Genomic DNA, 24014 nt, shown 5'->3' with positions numbered 1-24014 from the left:
CTCCTCTCTCTTTGACCTCCTCTCTCTGATTCACCCTCCTCTGATTCACCCTCCTCTCTCTGATTCACCCTCCTCTCTCTGATTCACCCTCCTCTCTCTGATTCACTTCTAGATCCTCTCTCTGATTCCCCCTCCCTCCTCTCTCTTTGACCTCCTCTCTCTGATTCTCTGATTCACCCTCCTCTCTCTGATTCCCCCTCCTCTCTCTGATTCACCCTCCTCTGATTCACCCTCCTCTCTCTGATTCACCCTCCTCTCTCTGATTCACCCTCCTCTCTCTGATTCACTTCTAGATCCTCTCTCTGATTCCCCCTCCCTCCTCTCTCTTTGACCTCCTCTCTCTGATTCTCTGATTCACCCTCCTCTCTCTGATTCACCCTCCCCTCTCTGATTCACCCTCCCCTCTCTGATTCACCCTCCTCTCTCTGATTCACCCTCCCTCCTCCCTCTTTGACCTCCTCTCTCTGATTCACCCTCCTCTCTCTGATTCACCCTCCTCTCTCTGATTCACCCTCCCTCCTCCCTCTTTGACCTCCTCTGTCTGATTCACCCTCCTCTCTCTGATTCACCCTCCTCTCTCTGATTCACCCTCCTCTCTCTGATTCACCCTCCTCTCTCTGATTCACCCTCCCTCCTCCCTCTTTGACCTCCTCTGTCTGATTCACCCTCCTCTGTCTGATTCACCCTCCTCTCTCTGATTCACCCTCCTCTCTCTCTCTCTGATTCACCCTCCTCTCTCTGATTCACCCTCCTCTCTGTGATTCCCCCTCCCTCTTTGACCTCCTCTCTCTGATTCACCCGCCCTCCTCCCTCTTTGACCTCCTCTGTCTGATTCCCCCTCCTCTCTCTGATTCACCCTCCTCTCTCTGATTCACCCTCCTCTCTCTGATTCACCCTCCTCTGATTCCCCCTCCCCTCTCTGATTCACCCTCCTCTCTCTGATTCACCCTCCTCTCTGATTCACCCTCCTCTCTCTGATTCACTTCTAGATCCTCTCTCTGATTCCCCCTCCCTCCTCTCTCTTTGACCTCCTCTCTCTGATTCACCCTCCTCTCTCTGATTCACCCTCCCCTCTCTGATTCACCCTCCTCTCTCTGATTCACCCTCCCTCCTCCCTCTTTGACCTCCTCTCTCTGATTCACCCTCCCTCCTCCCTCTTTGACCTCCTCTCTCTGATTCCCCCTCCTCTCTCTGATTCCCCCTCCTCTCTCTGATTCCCCCTCCCTCCTCCCTCTTTGACCTCCTCTCTCAGATTCCCCCTCCTCTCTCTGATTCACCCTCCTCTCTCTGATTCCCCCTCCCTCCTCCCTCTTTAACCTCCCCTCTCTGATTCACCCTCCTCTCTCTGATTCACCCTCCTCTCTCTGATTCCCCCTCCCTCCTCCCTCTTTGACCTCCTGTCTGATTCCCCCTCCTCTCTCTGATTCACCCTCCTCTCTCTGATTCACCCTCCCCTCTCTGATTCACTTCTAGATCCTCTCTCTGATTCACCCTCCCTCCTCTCTCTTTGACCTCCTCTCTCTGATTCTCTGATTCCCCCTCCTCTCTCTGATTCCCCCTCCTCTCTCTGATTCCCCCTCCTCTCTCTGATTCACCCTCCCTCCTCCCTCTTTGACCTCCTCTCTCTGATTCACCCTCCCTCCTCCCTCTTTGACCTCCTCTTTCTGATTCACCCTCCTCTCTCTGATTCCCCCTCCCTCCTCCCTCTTTAACCTCCCCTCTCTGATTCACCCTCCTCTCTCTGATTCCCCCTCCCTCCTCCCTCTTTGACCTCCTCTCTCTGATTCCCCCTCCCTCCTCCCTCTTTGACCTCCCCTCTCTGATTCCCCCTCCTCTCTCTGATTCCCCCTCCTCTCTCTGATTCCCCCTCCCTCTTTGACCTCCCCTCTCTGATTCACCCTCCCTCCTCCCTCTTTGACCTCCTCTCTCTGATTCACCCTCCTCTCTCTGATTCCCCCTCCTCTCTCTGATTCACCCTCCTCTCTCTGATTCCCCCTCCCTCCTCCCTCTTTGACCTCCCCTCTCTGATTCACCCTCCCCTCTCTGATTCCCCCTCCCCTCTCTGATTCACCCTCCCCTCTCTGATTCACTTCTAGATCCTCTCTCTGATTCCCCCTCCCTCCTCTCTCTTTGACCTCCTCTCTCTGATTCACCCTCCTCTGATTCACCCTCCTCTCTCTGATTCACCCTCCTCTCTCTGATTCACCCTCCTCTCTCTGATTCACTTCTAGATCCTCTCTCTGATTCCCCCTCCCTCCTCTCTCTTTGACCTCCTCTCTCTGATTCTCTGATTCACCCTCCTCTCTCTGATTCCCCCTCCTCTCTCTGATTCACCCTCCTCTGATTCACCCTCCTCTCTCTGATTCACCCTCCTCTCTCTGATTCACCCTCCTCTCTCTGATTCACTTCTAGATCCTCTCTCTGATTCCCCCTCCCTCCTCTCTCTTTGACCTCCTCTCTCTGATTCTCTGATTCACCCTCCTCTCTCTGATTCACCCTCCCCTCTCTGATTCACCCTCCCCTCTCTGATTCACCCTCCTCTCTCTGATTCACCCTCCCTCCTCCCTCTTTGACCTCCTCTCTCTGATTCACCCTCCTCTCTCTGATTCACCCTCCTCTCTCTGATTCACCCTCCCTCCTCCCTCTTTGACCTCCTCTGTCTGATTCACCCTCCTCTCTCTGATTCACCCTCCTCTCTCTGATTCACCCTCCTCTCTCTGATTCACCCTCCTCTCTCTGATTCACCCTCCCTCCTCCCTCTTTGACCTCCTCTGTCTGATTCACCCTCCTCTGTCTGATTCACCCTCCTCTCTCTGATTCACCCTCCTCTCTCTCTCTCTGATTCACCCTCCTCTCTCTGATTCACCCTCCTCTCTGTGATTCCCCCTCCCTCTTTGACCTCCTCTCTCTGATTCACCCGCCCTCCTCCCTCTTTGACCTCCTCTGTCTGATTCCCCCTCCTCTCTCTGATTCACCCTCCTCTCTCTGATTCACCCTCCTCTCTCTGATTCACCCTCCTCTGATTCCCCCTCCCCTCTCTGATTCACCCTCCTCTCTCTGATTCACCCTCCTCTCTGATTCACCCTCCTCTCTCTGATTCACTTCTAGATCCTCTCTCTGATTCCCCCTCCCTCCTCTCTCTTTGACCTCCTCTCTCTGATTCACCCTCCTCTCTCTGATTCACCCTCCCCTCTCTGATTCACCCTCCTCTCTCTGATTCACCCTCCCTCCTCCCTCTTTGACCTCCTCTCTCTGATTCACCCTCCCCTCTCTGATTCACCCTCCTCTCTCTGATTCACCCTCCCCTCTCTGATTCACCCTCCTCTCTCTGATTCCCCCTCCCTCTTTGACCTCCCCTCTCTGATTCACCCTCCCTTTCCCCAATCCCTCTGTTCCGTTATTTGTCAAGTTGGGGCTCTGCCGCAAAACTTTGCCCCGGCTTAAAAAAAAAAAAAAAAAAAAAAAAAATATATATATATATATATATATATCGTTCAGTGAAGAAGGATAATTAATTCAGTGTAATTCACACACACGTGAGGTAACCGGGCTGTCACAAATTAACGCTGCAGTGCTCTTGCATAGCAAGCAGGAAAGGCACATGTATGGTGCTGCACATGACACATCAACAACCCAAAAGGCACTGGAGTAGTCTGTCTGTCTCTATAGGCTGTACAACACAAGTCTACTGTGTGAAATAAAGGCTATACATACAACCCGATGCTTTATAAGTAACTAAAGAACTAAGAATTGATAATAGTAAATGATTATGGTAATTAAGTTCTTTCTTTTTAAGAATATTTCTTAAAGCAGTCACAAAATGCACGCAATAGGAGGTATATCTGATTGGAGGAAAGAACAAAATCAAAGCTTTGGACAACCTCATCAGACCAGAATTATAATCAATTTGCTAGCCACACAATGCTTCCTTACATGCTTTGTACATTATCCTGACTTGCTGCCTTTGACCTTTACATTTTGACAGCCTCGGAGAGATCGAAGGGTGGGTTTGAGGAATGATTGAGAAACATCGATGTTAAACATTGACGATCATTTTCCCCCAGTACGAAAATTGAAGGATTAAGATGGTCTTGATGAAATTTTACATTTCCTTGAAATCGATGGAAAACGATGTGTTCAGAATGGCTGTTGTACTTCAACAGCATCAACAATATATGAATAAGAACAACAATAATGTAATCTGAACTTGCTTCCAGACGAGGGTTAAACATTATATATATATAATCATAAAACCAGGGGCGTGAAACAGACAGGGTGGAGATTGCATTGGGCTGACACCGGTTATGTGACAGTGGAGCGAAAGTTATCGTGACCTGAGAGATTTACGTTCAAGTGCTCCAGACCAGTTTTATCTGGCTTTTGGAAAACCGACATTGCCAGCTTTGGGGAGAGGGCTGAGGAAGTGGTGGGTGGAGGGTGGGAGAGGGAAAGGAGGAAATAGACTGGAGGAAGAAGGGGGGGGGGGGAGAGGGAAAGGAGGAAATAGAATGGAGGAAGAAGGGGGGGGGGGGAGGGAAAGGAGGAAAAAGACTGGAGGAAGAAGGGGGGGGGGGGGGGAAGAGGGAAAGGAGGAAATAGACTGGAGGAAGAAGGGGGAGAGGGAAAGGAGGAAATAGAGTGGAGGAAGAAGGGGGGGGGAGAGGGAAAGGAGGAAATAGACTGGAGGAAGAAGGGGGGGGGGAGAGGGAAAGGAGGAAATAGACTGGAGGAAGAAGGGGGTGGGGAGAGAGGGAAAGGAGGAAATAGACTGGAGGAAGAAGGTGGGGGGAGAGGGAAAGGAGGAAATAGAGTGGAGGAAGAGGGGGGGGGGGAGGGAAAGGAGGAAATAGACTGGAGGAAGAAAGGGGTGGGGGGAGAGGGAAAGGAGGAAATAGACTGGAGGAAGAAGGTGGGGGGAGAGGGAAAGGAGGAAATAGACTGGAGGAAGAAGGTGGGGGGAAAGGAGAAAATAGACTGGAGGAAGAAGGTGGGGGGAGAGGGAAAGGAGGAAATAGAGTGGAGGAAGAAGGGGGGGGTGGAGAGGGAAAGGAGGAAATAGACTGGAGGAAGAAGGGGGGAGAGGGAAAGGAGGAAATAGACTGGAGGAAGAAGGGGGGGGAGAGGGAAAGGAGGAAATAGACTGGAGGAAGAATGGGGTGGGGGGAGAGGGAAAGGAGGAAATAGACTGGAGGAAGAAGGGGGGGGAGAGGGAAAGGAGGAAATAGACTGGAGGAAGAAGGGGGTGGGGGGAGAGGGAAAGGAGGAAATAGACTGGAGGAAGAAGGTGGGGGGAGAGGGAAAGGAGGAACTAGACTGGAGGAAGAAGGGGGGGGGAGAGGGAAAGGAGGAAATTGACTGGAGGAAGAAGGTGGGGGGAGAGGGAAAGGAGGAAATAGACTGGAGGAAGAAGGGGGGGGGGAGAGGGAAAGGTGGAAATAGAGTGGAGGAAGAAGGGGGGGGGAGAGGGAAAGGAGGAAATAGAGTGGAGGAAGAAGGGGGGAGAGGGAAAGGAGGAAATAGACTGGAGGAAGAAGGGGGGGGGGAGGAGGAAATAGACTGGAGGAAGAAGGGGGGAGAGGGAAAGGAGGAAATTGACTGGAGGAAGAAGGGGGGGGGGGAGAGGGAAAGGAGGAAATAGACTGGAGGAAGAAGGGGGGGGGGAGAGGGAAAGGAGGAAATAGAGTGGAGGAAGAAGGGGGGGGGGGAGAGGGAAAGGAGGAAATGGAGTGGAGGAAGAAGGGGGGGGAGAGGGAAAGGAGGAAATAGAGTGGAGGAAGAAGGGGGGGGAGGGAAAAGAGGAAATAGACTGGAAGAAGAAGGGGGGGGGGAGAGGGAAAGGAGGAAATAGACTGGAGGAAGAAGGGGGGGGAGAGGGAAAGGAGGAAATAGAGTGGAGGAAGAAGGGGGGGGGAGAGGGAAAGGAGAAAATAGACTGGAGGATGAGGGGGGGGGAGAGGGAAAGGAGGAAATAGACTGGAGGAAGAAGGGGGGAGAGGGAAAGGAGGAAATAGACTGGAGGAAGAAGGGGGGAGAGGGAAAGGAGGAAATAGACTGGAGGAAGAAGGGGGGGAGAGGGAAAGGAGGAAATAGAGTGGAGGAAGAAGGGGGGGAGAGGCAAAGGAGGATATAGACTGGAGGAAGAAGGGGGTGGGGGGAGAGGGAAAGGAGGAAATAGACTGGAGGAAGAAGGGGGGGGAGAGGGAAAGGAGGAAATAGAGTGGAGGAAGAAGGGGGGAGAGGGAAAGGAGGAAATAGACTGGAGGAAGAAGGGGGGGGGAGAGGGAAAGGAGGAAATAGACTGGAGGAAGAAGGGGGGAGAGGGAAAGGAGGAAATAGACTGGAGGAAGAAGGGGGGGAGAGGGAAAGGAGGAAATAGACTGGAGGAAGAAGGGGGGGGAGGGAAAGTCGGAAATAGACTGGAGGAAGAAGGGGGGGGGAGAGGGAAAGGAGGAAATAGACTGGAGGAAGAAGGGTGGGGGGGAGAGGGAAAGGTGGAAATAGAGTGGAGGAAGAAGGGGGGAGAGGGAAAGGAGAAAATAGACTGGAGGAAGAAGGGGGGAGAGGGAAAGGAGGAAATAGAGTGGAGGAAGAAGGGGGGGGGAGAGGGAAAGGAGGAAATAGACTGGAGGAAGAAGGGGGGGAGAGGGAAAGGAGGAAATAGAGTGGAGGAAGAAGGGTGGGGGGGAGAGGGAAAGGAGGAAATAGACTGGAGGAAGAAGGGGGGGGGGAGAGGGAAAGGAGGAAATAGACTGGAGGAAGAAGGGGGGAGAGGGAAAGGAGAAAATAGACTGGAGGAAGAAGGGGGGAGAGGGAAAGGAGAAAATAGACTGGAGGAAGAAGGTGGGGGGAGAGGGAAAGGAGAAAATAGACTGGAGGAAGAAGGGGGGGGGGGAGAGGGAAAGGAGAAAATAGACTGGAGGAAGAAGGTGGGGGGAGAGGGAAAGGAGAAAATAGACTGGAGGAAGAAGGGGGGAGAGGGAAAGGAGAAAATAGACTGGAGGAAGAAGGTGGGGGGAGAGGGAAAGGAGAAAATAGACTGGATGAAGAAGGGGGGAGAGGGAAAGGAGGAAATAGATTGGAGGAAGAAGGGGGGAGAGGGAAAGGAGGAAATAGAGTGGAGGAAGAAGGGGGGAGAGGGAAAGGAGGAAATAGAGTGGAGGAAGAAGGGGGGGGGAGAGGGAAAGGAGGAAATAGACTGGAGGAAGAAGGGGGGGGGGAGAGGGAAAGGAGGAAATAGACTGGCGGAAGAAGGGGGGAGAGGGAAAGGAGGAAATAGACTGGAGGAAGAAGGGGGGGGGAGAGGGAAAGGAGGAAATAGACTGGAGGAAGAAGGGGGGGGGGAGAGGGAAAGGAGGAAATAGACTGGAGGAAGAAGGGGGAGAGGGAAAGGAGGATATAGACTGGAGGAAGAAGGGGGTGGGGGGAGAGGGAAAGGAGGAAATAGACTGGAGGAAGAAGGGGGGGAGAGGGAAAGGAGGAAATAGACTGGAGGAAGAAGGGGGGAGAGGGAAAGGAGGAAATAGACTGGAGGAAGAAGGGGGGGGGGAGGGAAAGGAGGAAATAGACTGGAGGAAGAAGGGGGGAGAGGGAAAGGAGGAAATAGACTGGAGGAAGAAGGGGGGGGGGCGGTGGAAAGGCCCAGAAAAACAGAAAATGGATTTTGAAAGAGGGTCTGTGGAGAGGGAAGTTTATTCCGTTTCTTGATCTCTCAATCTACATTCATTCACACACTCTTTCGGATCATTTTTTGTCCGTGTCTGTCTGTATGTATGTGTATATTACGTCAATCTGTCTGTCTGTATACATGTATGTGTATAGTACGTCTGCCTGCCTGTATACATGTATGTGTATAGTACGTCTGTCTGTCTGTATACATGTACAGTATGTGAAGAGTACGTCTGTTTCTCTATGTATGTGTATAGTACGTCTGTCTGTATACATGTATGTGTATAGTACGTCTGTCTGTCTGTATATGTGTATAGTACTATCTGTATGTATGTATGTGTATAGTGCGTCTGTATGTATGTGTATAGTACGTCTGTTTATCTGTCTGTATGTATGTGTATAGTACGTCTGTCTGTCTGTCTGTATGTAACTGTATTTATGTGTATAGTACGTCTGTATATATGTGTATAGTAAGTCTGTCTGTCTGTATGTATCTGTATAGTACGTCTGCTTGTCTGTATGTTTGTGTATAGTACGTCTGTTTGTCTGTATGTATGTGTATAGTACGTCTGTTTGTCTGCCTGTATGTATGTGTATAGTTCGTCTGTTTGTCTGTATGTATATGTATAGTACGTCTGTTTGTCTGTATGTATGTTTAGTTCGTCCGTATGTCTGTCTGCCTCTGATATCGTGTGTCCGTTTCTGTTGTTTGGTTTTGTTGTTGTTGTTGTTGTGTGTGTGTGTGTGTGTGTGTGTGTGTGTGTTTCGAACTTTTTTTCATTGTACGAAAACAATGCTAAACGACACAGACAGCTGTTGTATTAATCACATCAAAACGACACAGACAGCTGTTGTATTAATCACATCAAAATGACACAGACAGCTGTTGTATTAATCACATCAAAACGACACAGACAGCTGTTGTATTAATCACATCAAAACGACACAGACACAGCTGTTGTATTAATCACATCAAAATGACACAGACACAGCTGTTGTATTAATCACATCAAAACGACACAGACAGCTGTTGTATTAATCACATCAAAATGACACAGACACAGCTGTTGTATTAATCACATCAAAACGACACAGACAGCTGTTGTATTAATCACATCAAAATGACACAGACAGCTGTTGTATTAATCACATCAAAATAACGCATTAAAAGAAACAGTAAAAAAGACACATAGAGGCAACTGATTATGCTGCAGAAGTTTTTGTTACTGCTCAGTATGAATACACTTCATACGTGCCTCAGAAAATATCAACTTTGAAGGACACGATGAAATAAAGCGCTATGATTGATTTTATCATAATGCAAGATTCCACTGGGTCTCACGTTGATTGATTTTATCATAATGCAAGATTCCACTGGGTCTCACATTGACTGATTTTATCATAATGCAAGATTCCACTGGGTCCCACATTGATTGATTTTATCATAATGCAAGATTCCACTGGGTCTCACATTGATTGATTTTATCATAATGCAAGATTCCACTGGGTCTCACATTGACTGATTTTATCATAATGCAAGATTCCACTGGGTCTCACATTGATTGATTTTATCATAATGTAAGATTCCACTGGGTCCCACATTGATTGATTTTATCATAATGTAAGATTCCACTGGGTCTCACATTGATTGATTTTATCATAATGTAAGATTCCACTGGGTCCCACATTGATTGATTTTATCATAATGCAAGATTCCACTGGGTCCCACATTGACTGATTTTATCATAATGCAAGATTCCACTGGGTCTCACATTGATTGATTTTATCATAATGCAAGATTCCACTGGGTCCCACATTGATTGATTTTATCATAATGCAAGATTCCACTGGGTCCCACATTGACTGATTTTATCATAATGCAAGATTCCACTGGGTCCCACATTGATTGATTTTATCATAATGTAAGATTCCACTGGGTCTCACATTGACTGATTTTATCATAATGCAAGATTCCACTGGGTCCCACATTGACTGATTTTATCATAATGTAAGATTCCACTGGGTCCCACATTGTCGGGACAGCAGTTGTCTCCTGTGCTGTTCTGACGGTTGTTGTCGGACACGACTAATCACCACCGTCGTCATTAGCATCAATAACCTGTTGTTGTTGTTGTTGTTGTTGTTTTTCCTCCTTCTGTGTTCTGTCATAGTTGTGTATAACAACAAGAACGACGATGTGGAAAAGCAGAGCAATAACAACAACAGTAAACCAAAGACGAACACTTCAGGTCCGACGTCCAGTTTCTGTCTGCATGGCTGTCTTGGTTTGGGGGGGTCTCACAGTGTGCATGTATGCCTCGTGTCTCCGCAACAAAAAACACTGAGCAATTGATGCTTTAAATCCAGAATCTCTCTCTCTTTCTGATTTAATTCTGTTCTGGTTTGTTTTGTTTCATTTCATTATAAACAATGAGTTATATTAATAATTTACTGTCTTTTCATTTCTCTCTGATCTGGGACCCCCCCCCCCCCACCCCCCACCCCCGCCTCTCTCTCCCTCCCTCCCTCTAGCACCCTTCCTCTCCCTTTGTATGTGTGTGCGTACCAGTGCGTGCGTCAGTGTTTGCCTGCGTGTGTTCATATGTGCCGTGTACGTGCCAGTGCCTACCGGCGTGCGCGCGTGTTTGTCAGCGCGTGCTCATGTAGTGTATGGGCATACGTGTGCGTGTGTGTTTGCGTTTCCATTGACCAAGGTGGGAAATGAGGAGACGAGCTGTGATATTCTTCCGTCAGTGTCTGCTCCACATAAAGAGGAGACTGCTTCATTCACAAGTTATCATTCTATATAAACATGCTTGCACCTGCAAACACACATACACGTGCGCGCGCGCACACACACGCACACAGACAAACACACGCGCGCGCGCGCGCGCGCCTATACAGTGTACACATGCACATGAAGGGAGTGGAAACATTTTGAGACAAACAGACCGACTGTCAGACAGAGACTGAAAGATGAAAACGAACAAAGATGCAGTGTTGCAGACATGGACGGTATCATTTTATTTATTTACTTACTTATTTATTTATTTACTTACTTATTTGTTTATTTCTGGTCGTAGTAAATCTGGGATCAGAGAATGTATCACGAACGAAGCACTATATATTTGATTCCAATGTAAAGGGACACACCCAAAACAATAATCCTCATTGTCGTTTCAACAAAACGGTTCTTGTGCAGTGTAGAGAACTTTTTTTAATTTTTTTATTGTATTTTTGAAATACTGAATTGCATGTTTGTTCCACCCACGCATACGTTGCAAATATAAGTTTGTCTCAGTGTTACTAAACTTTTGTCACCGCTGGATCGGTTATTGTGTTGAATTATTTCGGGTTAAAAACACATCTTGTATATTGTGATCATAACATTCCCAAGTTTTCATTATACTGTCTTGTTTAAATGTGGTATATACGAAACTTGATCGACCGATACGAGTTTACTGGAGAGAGAGAGAGAGAGAGAGAGAGAGAGAGAGAGAGAGATTGCAATACACTTGAAGGCTGCATGTGGCAAAATCGAAAATCTCCTGAGTCTGATACCCTCCATGCCCTTTCACACACACACACACACACACACACACACACACACACACACACACACACACACACACACACACACACGCACGCACGCACGCACGCACGCACGCACACACCAGCAACAAGGAAAAGAACACTTTCCAGGCTTCACCACCCCCTCAGTACCCCAGCCTCTCCACCCCCATCCGGCCAGCTAATGCAGAACACGGGTGCCGAGAGAGAAGACGAGGGAGAAGATTGAAAAAGAAGGTTGGAGCCAGCCATGCCCTGCAGGGGAAGCCGTCTGGTGGGGCCCTAACTGGGGCCGGTCCTTATGTCGGAGACCTCGTGGCACAGTTTGAGTTTCTCTGGGAGATGTCACTGCGTTCGGACAAATCATATGGGCTACGTTACACCACATCTGCTAGGCAGATGCCTGACAGCAGCATAACCCAACGTTACACCACATCTGCTAGGCAGATGCCTGACAGCAGCATAACCCAACGTTACACCACATCTGCTAGGCAGATGCCTGACAGCAGCATAACCCAACGTTACACCACATCTGCTAGGCAGATGCCTGACAGCAGCATAACCCAACGTTACACCACATCTGCTAGGCATTTCCCTGACAGCAGCATAACCCAACGTTACACCACATCTGCTAGGCAGATGCCTGACAGCAGCATAACCCAACGTTACACCACATCTGCTAGGCAGATGCCTGACAGCAGCATAACCCAACGTTACACCACATCTGCTAGGCAGATGCCTGACAGCAGCATAACCCAACGTTACACCACATCTGCTAGGCAGATGCCTGACAGCAGCATAACCCAACGTTACACCACATCTGCTAGGCAGATGCCTGACAGCAGCATAACCCAACGTTACACCACATCTGCTAGGCAGATGCCTGACAGCAGCATAACCCAACGTTACACCACATCTGCTAGGCAGATGCCTGACAGCAGCATAACCCAACGTTACACCACATCTGCTAGGCAGATGCCTGACAGCAGCATAACCCAACGTTACACCACATCTGCTAGGCAGATGCCTGACAGCAGCATAACCCAACGTTACACCACATCTGCTAGGCAGATGCCTGACAGCAGCATAACCCAACGCGCTTGTCAGACCGAGTGCATGTTTATTATATGTGTGTACCTACCAGAGTGGATTTCTTTTTACATGAGTTTGACAGACGGAGGATAACACTCTCGTTGCCATGGGTTCTTTTTCAGTGCGCCAAATGCGTTCTGCAACACAGGTACTCGGTTTATCGTCTCATCCGAAAAACTAAACGCTCAATTTGATTTTCCAGTCAAACCTGGGAGAAAGGGCGAGAGCGGGATTCGAACCACCCCCTCACGGATCTCAATATTGGCAGCTGAGCGTCTTAACCATTCTGCCGCCTTCCTGTCACTTGTGATCCAGTGACGTCAGCAGTGGTCTGATCGGCTCCAGGCCCCGTTTTCCCTTTGGACATAGTGGTGGTTTTCTTGGGTCAGGGAAAGGCAATGAAGTTACCGGCCCGTTTTGCTCACTCCAGCAGTGTACGATTGGAGGCTGCGTGACTTGTGTTGTAGTGGGAAACGTTATACAGAGGAGAGGCTGTCTGACTTGTGTTGTAGTGGGAAACGTTATACAGAGGATTGGAGGCTGTCTGACTTGTGTTGTAGTGGGAAACGTTATACAGAGGATTGGAGGCTGTCTGACTTGTGTTGTAGTGAGAAACGTTATACAGAGGAGAGGCTGTCTGACTTGTGTTGTAGTGTGAAACGTTATACAGAGGAGAGGCTGCGTGACTTGTGTTGTAGTGTGAAACGTTATACAGAGGAGAGGCTGTCTGACTTGTGTTGTAGTGTGAAACGTTATACAGAGGAGAGGCTGTCTGACTTGTGTTGTAGTGTGAAACGTTATACAGAGGAGAGGCTGTCTGACTTGTGTTGTAGTGGGAAACGTTATACAGAGGAGAGGCTGCGTGACTTGTGTTGTAGTGTGAAACGTTATACAGAGGAGAGGCTGTCTGACTTGTGTTGTAGTGTGAAACGTTATACAGAGGAGAGGCTGTCTGACTTGTGTTGTAGTGTGAAACGTTATACAGAGGAGAGGCTGTCTGACTTGTGTTGTAGTGAGAAACGTTATACAGAGGATTGGAGGCTGTCTGACTTGTGTTGTAGTGTGAAACGTTATACAGAGGAGAGGCTGTCTGACTTGTGTTGTAGTGGGAAACGTTATACAGAGGATTGGAGGCTGTCTGACTTGTGTTGTAGTGGGAAACGTTATACAGAGGAGAGGCTGTCTGACTTGTGTTGTAGTGAGAAACGTTATACAGAGGATTGGAGGCTGTCTGACTTGTGTTGTAGTGAGAAACGTTATACAGAGGATTGGAGGCTGTCTGACTTGTGTTGTAGTGGGAAACGTTATACAGAGGATTGGAGGCTGACTGACTTGTGTTGTAGTGGGAAACGTTATACAGAGGATTGGAGGCTGTCTGACTTGTGTTGTAGTGAGAAACGTTATACAGAGGATTGGAGGCTGACTTGTGTTGTAGTGAGAAACGTTATACAGAGGATTGGAGGCTGTCTGACTTGTGTTGCAGTGGGAAACGTTATACAGAGGTTTGGAGGCTGACTGACTTGTGTTGTAGTGAGAAACGTTATACAGAGGTTTGGAGGCTGTCTGACTTGTGTTGTAGTGAGAAACGTTATACAGAGGTTTGGAGGCTGACTGACTTGTGTTGTAGTGGGAAACGTTATACAGAGGAGAGGCTGTCTGACTTGTGTTGCAGTGAGAAACGTTATACAGAGGATTGGAGGCTGTCTGACTTGTGTTGTAGTGAGAAACGTTATACAGAGGATTGGAGGCTGTCTGACTTGTGTTGTAGTGAGAAACGTTATACAGAGGATTGGAGGCTGTCTGACTTGTGTTGTAGTGAGAAACGTTATACAGAGGAGAGGCTGACTGACTTGTGTTGCTAGTGAGAAACGTTATACAGAGGATTGGAGGCTGTCTGACTTGTGTTGTAGTGAGAAACGTTATACAGAGGAGAGGCTGTCTGACTTGTGTTGTAGTGAGAAACGTTATACAGAGGAGAGGCTGTCTGACTTGTGTTGTAGTGAGAAACGTTATACAGAGGAGAGGCTGTCTGACTTGTGTTGTAGTGAGAAACGTTATACAGAGGATTGGAGGCTGTCTGACTTGTGTTGTAGTGGGAAACGTTATACAGAGGATTGGAGGCTGTCTGACTTGTGTTGTAGTGAGAAACGTTATACAGAGGTTTGGAGGCTGACTGACTTGTGTTGTAGTGAGAAACGTTATACAGAGGATTGGAGGCTGTCTGACTTGTGTTGTAGTGAGAAACGTTATACAGAGGATTGGAGGCTGTCTGACTTGTGTTGTAGTGAGAAACGTTATACAGAGGTTTGGAGGCTGTCTGACTTGTGTTGTAGTGAGAAACGTTATACAGAGGTTTGGAGGCTGTCTGACTTGTGTTGTAGTGAGAAACGTTATACAGAGGAGAGGCTGTCTGACTTGTGTTGTAGTGAGAAACGTTATACAGAGGATTGGAGGCTGTCTGACTTGTGTTGTAGTGGGAAACGTTATACAGAGGATTGGAGGCTGTCTGACTTGTGTTGTAGTGGGAAACGTTATACAGAGGTTTGGAGGCTGTCTGACTTGTGTTGTAGTGAGAAACGTTATACAGAGGATTGGAGGCTGTCTGACTTGTGTTGCAGTGAGAAACGTTATACAGAGGATTGGAGACTGTCTGACTTGTGTTGTAGTGAGAAACGTTACACAGAGGTTTGGAGGCTGACTTGTGTTGTAGTGAGAAACGTTATACAGAGGATTGGAGGCTGACTTGTGTTGTAGTGAGAAACGTTATACAGAGGATTGGAGGCTGACTTGTGTTGTAGTGAGAAACGTTATACAGAGGATTGGAGGCTGACTTGTGTTGTAGTGAGAAACGTTATACAGAGGATTGGAGGCTGTCTGACTTGTGTTGTAGTGAGAAACGTTATACAGAGGAGAGGCTGTCTGACTTGTGTTGTAGTGAGAAACGTTATACAGAGGATTGGAGGCTGTCTGACTTGTGTTGTAGTGGGAAACGTTATACAGAGGATTGGAGGCTGACTTGTGTTGTAGTGAGAAACGTTATACAGAGGATTGGAGGCTGACTTGTGTTGTAGTGAGAAACGTTATACAGAGGATTGGAGGCTGTCTGACTTGTGTTGCAGTGGGAAACGTTATACAGAGGTTTGGAGGCTGACTGACTTGTGTTGTAGTGAGAAACGTTATACAGAGGTTTGGAGGCTGTCTGACTTGTGTTGCAGTGAGAAACGTTATACAGAGGTTTGGAGGCTGACTGACGTGTTGTAGTGGGAAACGTTATACAGAGGAGAGGCTGTCTGACTTGTGTTGCAGTGAGAAACGTTATACAGAGGATTGGAGGCTGTCTGACTTGTGTTGTAGTGAGAAACGTTATACAGAGGAGAGGCTGTCTGACTTGTGTTGTAGTGAGAAACGTTATACAGAGGAGAGGCTGTCTGACTTGTGTTGTAGTGAGAAACGTTATACAGAGGAGAGGCTGTCTGACTTGTGTTGTAGTGAGAAACGTTATACAGAGGAGAGGCTGTCTGACTTGTGTTGTAGTGAGAAACGTTATACAGAGGAGAGGCTGTCTGACTTGTGTTGCAGTGGGAAACGTTATACAGAGGATTGGAGGCTGACTGACTTGTGTTGCAGTGAGAAACGTTATACAGAGGATTGGAGGCTGTCTGACTTGTGTTGCAGTGAGAAACGTTATACGGAGGGACTCGAGAGGACTGGACCCGATCACTGGAAAAGGTGATGGGACCTTTACCCCTTTCAAACTTTAACACGTGGTGTTCATTATCAGGCAAATTGTGGATGGGCTCCACAACCGAGTGGTTAAGTTATCGGACTTGCAGTTTTTTGGTCCTAGGGTCGGATCCCGATGACGGCGTATCCATGTATTCATCACAGTTTGAAATATCTCATCGGGAACCCGTATGGAAGGTATGGTGTTTTGAGTACCGGCTTATGCCCCTTGAAGTAATTGTCTGTCACATGTACATGCGAACCGCGATTTCATTTGGAAAGGTTTTTTTCTCCTTTTTTTTTTTCAATCATTATTTTACACACACACAGACAAGCACGCGCACCGACACACACACACACACACACACACACACACACACACACACACACACACACACCCGACACTCCCTCCGGCCGCCCCCTCTCCCCCCCCTCCCACACACACACACACTGACCCCCACCCCGCCCCCACAACACCGTGCACAAGGACCAGAGGCAGGTAGGGCCATCAGCACAGCTGTCTTTGGTGCCTGGTGGTGGAGAGAAGCAAGTGCCTGGAAGTGGAGCTGACGACGTGAGCAGCTGTGAGCCACAGACAGGCAGGCAGGGCGGAGTAAAGACACGGGCTTCTGGAAGTGGGACAGACATTTGTGAGAGTGGAACCACGAGCACAGGAACAGAGATTTTCAATAAAGTAAGGGAAGAGAGGGAGAGGAGTGGTGGGGTGGGGGAGAGATTATCGTCAATCCCATAAATTGTACTCTTCTTTGTGTCTGCCTCTCTTTTTTTTCCTCTTTGTTATGTCTGTCTGTCTTTTTATCTGTCTGTCTGTCTCTGAGAATAGGTTTGTCTGTTTATAACTCTCTCTCTCTCTCTCTCTCTCTCTCTCTCTCTCTCTCTCTCTCTCTATATATATATATATATATATGTATATATATGTGTGTGTGTGTGTGTGTGTGTGTGTGTGTGTGTGTGTGTGTGTGTGTGTGTGAGGAAGGGTTTGTCTGTCTGTCTGTCGGAGAAAGGATCTCTCTCAACCCTTCACTGGCTTCAGTCTCTGTCTCCTTTTCTGTCTCATTTCCAGTGTCTTTGTCAAGAGCTATTTTTCTCTGTCTCCCTCCGTCCTCCCTCCCCCCACCTCTCTCTACCCTGCCCACCTCCCTCCCCCCACCTCTCTCTACCCTGCCCACCTCCCTCCCCCCACCTCTCTACCCTGCCTACCTCCCTCCCCCCACCTCTCTACCCTGCCCACCTCCCTCCCCCCACCTCTCTCTACCCTGCCTACCTCCCTCCCCCCACCTCCCTCTACCCTGCCCACCTCCCTCCCCCCACCTCTCTACCCTGCCCACCTCCCTCCCCCCCACCTCTCTCTACCCTGCCTACCTCCCTCCCCCCCACCTCCCTCCCCCCACCTCTCTCTACCCTGCCTACCTCCCTCCCCCCCACCTCTCTCTACCCTGCCTACCTCCCTCCCCCCACCTTCCTCCCCCACCTCTACCCTGCCTACCTCCCTCCCTCCCCCCACCTCTCTCTACCCTGCCTACCTCCCTCCCCCCCACCTCCCTCCCCCTACCTCTCTACCCTGCCTACCTCCCTCCCCCCCACCTCACTCCCCCCACCTCTCTCTACCCTGCCTACCTCCCTCTCCCCACCTCCCTCCCCCTACCTCTCTACCCTGCCTACCTCCCTCCCCTACCTCTCTCTACCCTGCCTACCTCCCTGCCCCCCACCTCTACCCTGCCTACCTCCATCCCCCCACCTCTCTCTACCCTGCCCACCTCCCGCCCCCCCACCTCTCTCTACCCTGCCTACCTCCCTCCCCCCACCTCTACCCTGCCTACCTCCCTCCCCCCCACCTCTCTCTACCCTGCCACCTCCCTCCCCCCACCTCTCTACCCTGCCTACCTCCATCCCCCCACCTCTCTCTACCATGCCTACCTCCCTCCCCCCACCTCTCTCTACCCTGCCTACCTCCCTCCCCCCACCTCCCTCCCCCTACCTCTCTCTACCCTGCCTACCTCCCTCCCCCCACCTCTACCTGCCTACCTCCCTCCCCCCACCTCTACCCTGCCTACCTCCATCCCCCCACCTCTCTCTACCCTGCCCACCTCCCGCCCCCCCCCCCACCTCTCTCTACCCTGCCTACCTCCCTCCCGCCATCGGCTCTCCGTTTGTGTATACATCAATGTCAAATTAATGAGGGGCGTAACGACTACGTCAAACACCGCGGGTTTGAAATGGATTCCAGTGGAATGAGAACATTAATTCCGTTATACGTCCATATATCTCCCAACCCCACCCCTTTACCTTTTTTTCTGCCTCAGACATAAACATATACATAGCTTCAGCAGCACACACACCAGCAAATCCAAACACAGAAAATTTTAGAAATCGTGGGACGAGAGGGTAGGAGAGGGTGGAGGTGGTTTCCAGTGGATGGTGGTTATTTACTGGCTTTCCTGTTTCCAGTGGATGGTGGTTATTTACTGGCTTTCCTGTTTCCACTGGATGGTGGTTATTTACTGGCTTTCCTGTTTCCACTGGATGGTGGTTATTTACTGACTTTCCTGTTTCCAGTGGATGGTGGTTATTTACTGGCTTTCCTGTTTCCACTGGATGGTGGTTATTTACTGGCTTTCCTGTTTCCACTGGATGGTGGTTATTTACTGACTTTCCTGTTTCCAGTGGATGGTGGTGATTTACTGACTTTCCTGTTTCCAGTGGATGGTGGTGATTTACTGACTTTCCTGTGTCCAGTGGATGGTGGTTATTTACTGACTTCAGTGGATGGTGGTTATTTACTGGCTTTCATGTTTCCACTGGATAGTGGTTATTTACTGACTTCAGTGGATGGTGGTTATTTACTGACTTTCCTGTTTCCAGTGGATGGTGGTTATTTACTGGCTTTCCTGTTTCCACTGGATGGTGGTTATTTACTGGCTTTCCTGTTTCCACTGGATGGTGGTTATTTACTGACTTTCCTGTTACCAGTGGATGGTGGTGATTTACTGACTTTCCTGTTTCCATTGGATGGTGGTTATTTACTGACTTTCCTGTTTCCAGTGGATGGTGGTGATTTACTGACTTTCCTGTGTCCAGTGGATGGTGGTTATTTACTGACTTTCCTGTTTCCATTGGATGGTGGTTATTTACTGACTTTCCTGTGTCCAGTGGATGGTGGTTATTTACTGACTTTCCTGTGTCCAGTGGATGGTGGTTATTTACTGACTTTCCTGTGTCCAGTGGATGGTGGTTATTTACTGACTTTCCTGTTTCCAGTGGATGGTGGTTATTTACTGACTTCAGTGGATGGTGGTTATTTACTGGCTTTCATGTTTCCACTGGATAGTGGTTATTTACTGACTTCAGTGGATGGTGGTTATTTACTGACTTTCCTGTTTCCATTGGATGGTGGTTATTTACTGACTTTCCTATTTCCAGTGGATGGTGGTTATTTACTGACTTTCCTGTTTCCAGTGGATGGTGGTGATTTACTGACTTTCCTGTTTCCAGTGGATGGTGGTGATTTATTGACTTTCCTGTTTCCATTGGATGGTGGTTATTTACTGACTTTCCTGTGTCCAGTGGATGGTGGTTATTTACTGACTTTCCTGTGTCCAGTGGATGGTGGTTATTTACTGACTTTCCTGTGTCCAGTGGATGGTGGTTATTTACTGACTTTCCTGTTTCCAGTGGATGGTGGTTATTTACTGACTTCAGTGGATGGTGGTTATTTACTGGCTTTCATGTTTCCACTGGATAGTGGTTATTTACTGACTTCAGTGGATGGTGGTTATTTACTGACTTTCCTGTTTCCATTGGATGGTGGTTATTTACTGACTTTCCTGTTTCCATTGGATGGTGGTTATTTACTGACTTTCCTGTTTCCAGTGGATGGTGGTTATTTACTGACTTCAGTGGATGGTGGTTATTTACTGACTTTCCTGTTTCCATTGGATGGTGGTTATTTGCTGACTTTCCTGTTTCCAGTGGATGGTGGTTATTTACTGACTTTCCTGTTTCCAGTGGATGGTGGTGATTTACTGACTTTCCTGTTTCCAGTGGATGGTGGTGATTTATTGACTTTCCTGTTTCAGTGGATGGTGGTTATTTACTGACTTTCCTGTTTCCAGTGGATGGTGGTTATTTACTGACTTTCCTGTTTCCAGTGGATGGTGGTGATTTACTGACTTTCCTGTTTCAGTGGATGGTGGTTATTTACTGACTTTCCTGTTTCCAGTGGATAGTGGTTATTTACTGACTTTCCTGTTTCCAGTGGATGGTGGTTATTTACTGACTTTCATGTTTCCAGTGGATGGTGGTGATTTACTGACTTTCCTGTGTCCAGTGGATGGTGGTTATTTACTGACTTCAGTGGATAGTGGTTATTTACTGACTTCAGTGGATAGTGGTTATTTACTGACTTCAGTGGATAGTGGTTATTTACTGACTTTCCTGTTTCCAGTGGATGGTGGTTATTTACTGACTTCAGTGGATAGTGGTTATTTACTGACTTTCCTGTTTCCAGTGGATGGTGGTTATTTACTGACTTCAGCGGATAGTGGTTATTTACTGACTTTCCTGTTTCCAGTGGATGGTGGTTATTTACTGACTTTCCTGTTTCCAGTGGATGGTGGTGATTTACTGACTTCAGTGGATGGTGGTTATTTACTGACTTTCCTGTTTCCAGTGGATGGTGGCGATTTACTGACTTCAGTGGATAGTGGTTATTTACTGACTTTCCTGTTTCCAGTGGATGGTGGTTATTTACTGACTTTCCTGTTTCCAGTGGATGGTGGTGATTTACTGACTTCAGTGGATGGTGGTTATTTACTGACTTTCCTGTTTCCAGTGGATGGTGGCGATTTACTGACTTCAGTGGATAGTGGTTATTTACTGACTTTCCTGTTTCCAGTGGATGGTGGTGATTTACTGACTTTCCTGTTTCCAGTGGATGGTGGTGATTTACTGACTTTCATGTTTCCAGTGGATGGTGGTGATTTACTGACTTTCCTGTTTCCAGTGGATGGTGGTGATTTACTGACTTTCCTGTTTCAGTGGATGGCGGTGATTTACTGACTTTCCTGTTTCACTTGTGGTCGATTCTGTTTCCTGCCATTTGCATTACTAAAAGAATCACGTGGCAGAATCAAGTTTCCTGCCATTTGCATTACTAAAAGAATCACACGGCAGAATCAAGTTTCCTGCCATTTGCATTACTAAAAGAATCACACGGCAGAATCAAGTTTCCTGCCATTTGCATTACTAAAAGAATCACACGGCAGAATCAAGTTTCCTGCCATTTGCATTACTAAAAGAATCTCGCGGCTCAATCAAGTTTCCTGCTATTTGCATTACTAAAAGAATCACACGGCAGAATCAAGTTTCCTGCCATTTGCATTACTAAAAGAATCTCACGGCTCAATCAAGTTTCCTGCTATTTGCATTACTAAAAGAATCTCGCGGCAGAATCAAGTTTCCTGCCATTTGCATTACTAAAAGAATCTCGCGGCTCAATCAAGTTTCCTGCTATTTGCATTACTAAAAGAATCACACGGCAGAATCAAGTTTCCTGCCATTTGCATTACTAAAAGAATCACACGGCAGAATCAAGTTTCCTGCTATTTGCATTACTAAAAGAATCACACGGCTGAGTCAGGTTTATCTTTGAAAGGCCCTCTGTTTGAGGATGGGTCCCAAAATAGTTCTCGGAGTACTGTCATATTTTCTCTGTTTATCCGCGTCTCTGTCTGTCTCAGTCAAATGGCTGTGTGCATATGTGTGTATATATAACTGTTCGTACACAAATACACACACACACACACACACACACACACACACACACACACACACACACACACACTCACACACACACACACACACACACACACACACACAGGGTGGGGGTACAACAAGAGAGAAACAGAAACCAACTTGGATGCTGACCTGCAGATGTGAAGCATCCACCAGCACTTTTTGTTTCCCCCTCAGAACCATTTCAAAAAGAAAGAAAGATTGCAGGGAGGCAAACGGACTGGGAAGGGGGAGAGGAAGGGAAAGGAAGGAGAATCATGGGGGGCCGGGGGGGGGGGGGGGCTGTTAAAACGGCAAGCCGGTTGGTGCCGTTTAGCAGGGCTCACTGTGACAGGGACACCCTGATTTTGCAGACTGTGTGGAAGTGCGCGCGCGCGCGTGCGCGTGTGTTGTGTGTGTGTGTGTGTGGGGGGGGGGGGGGGGTACATAGCGTTTTGTTCCCCCTGCTGCTGAAATTGAAGTTTTAAAGCTGAAGGTCTGTTCGCCGCTGGAGGCTGTGTGTGTGTGTGGTGTGGTGTGCTGTGCTGGTGTTGCTTGGAGCGACAAAAGGAATCATGGAGGGTGAGAGATTACTGTTATTTCTGATTTGTAAAGGGGGGTAGGGTGGGGGTGTTATCAGGGACGTGTGCAAATATCAATACTTTAGGCGTGCTGTATCATTGTCAGTGTATGTGTGTACATTTTGTGGTTTAATCACAAGAATTGCATCTAAGGCGTCTTGGAGGGAAAACAGTGTGTGTGTGTGTGTGTGTGTGTGTGTGTGTGTGTGGTACAAGAACACTGAGGAGATGGTTTGTAGGGTTTCAGCAATTCTCTGCTTCGGAAAGAACTGTAGAACACCGTACTTGTCTTTCGAACACATTGAAAGTAAATCTCTCTCTCTCTCTCTCTCTCTCTCTCTCTCTCTCTCTCAGACTGTGTTGCGCCACGTGTATCTATAGATGTTATTCTTTCTCTTCTTCATCTCCTCATTTAAACTCTATGTGTCAAAAAAATGATTGAACAGAATAGAAAATGGCGCGCGCTCACACACCTTCTCTCTGTCCCCGTCTCTTTCGTTTCGCTTCCCGCCTTCTCTGCCCCCCCTCCCCCCACCAACCCCACCTTCCCCCTCTCCCCCGTCTCTCTCTCTTCCTTTCCATCTGTTTCAGTGAGTCTGTCCCATCTCCCTCTCTCTCCCTGTCTCTCCCCCTCTGTCCTTCCCTCTCTGTCTCTCCCCCACTCTCTTCCCCCCCTCCCTCTCTGTCTCTCCCCTCTCTCTCTCTCCCTCTCTCTCTCTCTCTCTCCTCCCTTTCTGTCTCTCTCCTCTCTTTCTCTCTCTCCCTCTCTTTCTGTTTCTCTCCCTCCCCCCCTCTCTCTCTCTTCCTCTCTTTCTGTCTCTCCCCTGTCTTTCTTTCTGTCCCTCTCTCTCTGTCTCTCCCCCACTCTCTTTCTCTCTCTCCCTCTCTTTCTTTCTCTCCCCCACTCTGTATGTCTCCCACTCTGTCCCCTCCCCTCTCTCTGTCTAGCCCCCACTCTCTCTCCCCTCTCTTTCTCTCTCACCCCCACCCTCTGTCTGTCCCCCCCCGCCCCCCTCCCCCCCGCCAACTACTGTCTCCCCCTCTCTCTGTCTCCCCCACTCTCTGTCTCTCACTCTGTCCCCCCCCCCCGCCCCCCCCCCCCACTGACCTCTCTCTCTCTCTCTTTCTATCCCACCCCCTCTCTGTCTGTACCCCCTCCTCTCTCTCACCCCCCCTCTCTGTCTCCCCCTCCCCACCCCTCTCGTTCTCTCTCTCTGTCTCTCTCCCACTCTCTCTGTGTCTCTCTCCCACTCTGTGTGTCTCTCTCCCACTCTCTCTGTCTCTCTCCCACTCTCTCTGTGTCTCTCTCCCACTCTCTGTGTCTCTCTCCCACTCTCTCTGTCTCTCTCCCACTCTCTCTGTGTCTCTCTCCCACTCTCTGTGTCTCTCTCCCACTCTGTCTCTCTCCCACTCTCTCTGTGTCTCTCTCCCACTCTCTGTGTCTCTCTCCCACTCTCTCTGTCTCTCTCCCACTCTCTCTGTCTCTCTCCCACTCTCTCTGTTTTAACAACATTTCGACCACACGTAGCTGGCTGTGTTCAATAGGTAGGTGGGAGATAAGATGCCGTCCTAAATCACATCCTCCCGGGA

At 48.6% G+C, this 24014-nt stretch overlaps 1 protein-coding gene across 3 annotated transcripts in view; it reads left to right on the top strand.

Moving 5' to 3' along the window:
• The window catches only part of LOC143301269 (CD151 antigen-like), an 85003-nt gene that overhangs the window by 8453 nt on the left and 52536 nt on the right, over window positions 1-24014 (top strand). Inside the window, exon 1 of one of the 3 annotated variants that reach the window (XM_076615425.1) lies at window positions 22296-22425. The exons of the other annotated variants lie outside the window; for them this stretch is intronic. Within the exon in view, the coding sequence (XP_076471540.1) occupies window positions 22419-22425 (7 nt within the window). The 5' untranslated portion in view covers window positions 22296-22418. Of the gene's footprint in view, window positions 1-22295; window positions 22426-24014 lie in introns of those variants that run through there. 3 annotated transcript variants of the gene reach the window in all.

Source organism: Babylonia areolata, chromosome 27, assembly GCF_041734735.1.
Source record: "Babylonia areolata isolate BAREFJ2019XMU chromosome 27, ASM4173473v1, whole genome shotgun sequence".
NCBI lineage: Eukaryota > Metazoa > Mollusca > Gastropoda > Neogastropoda > Buccinidae > Babylonia > Babylonia areolata.
This window is presented reverse-complemented; position numbering and strand designations above follow the sequence as displayed.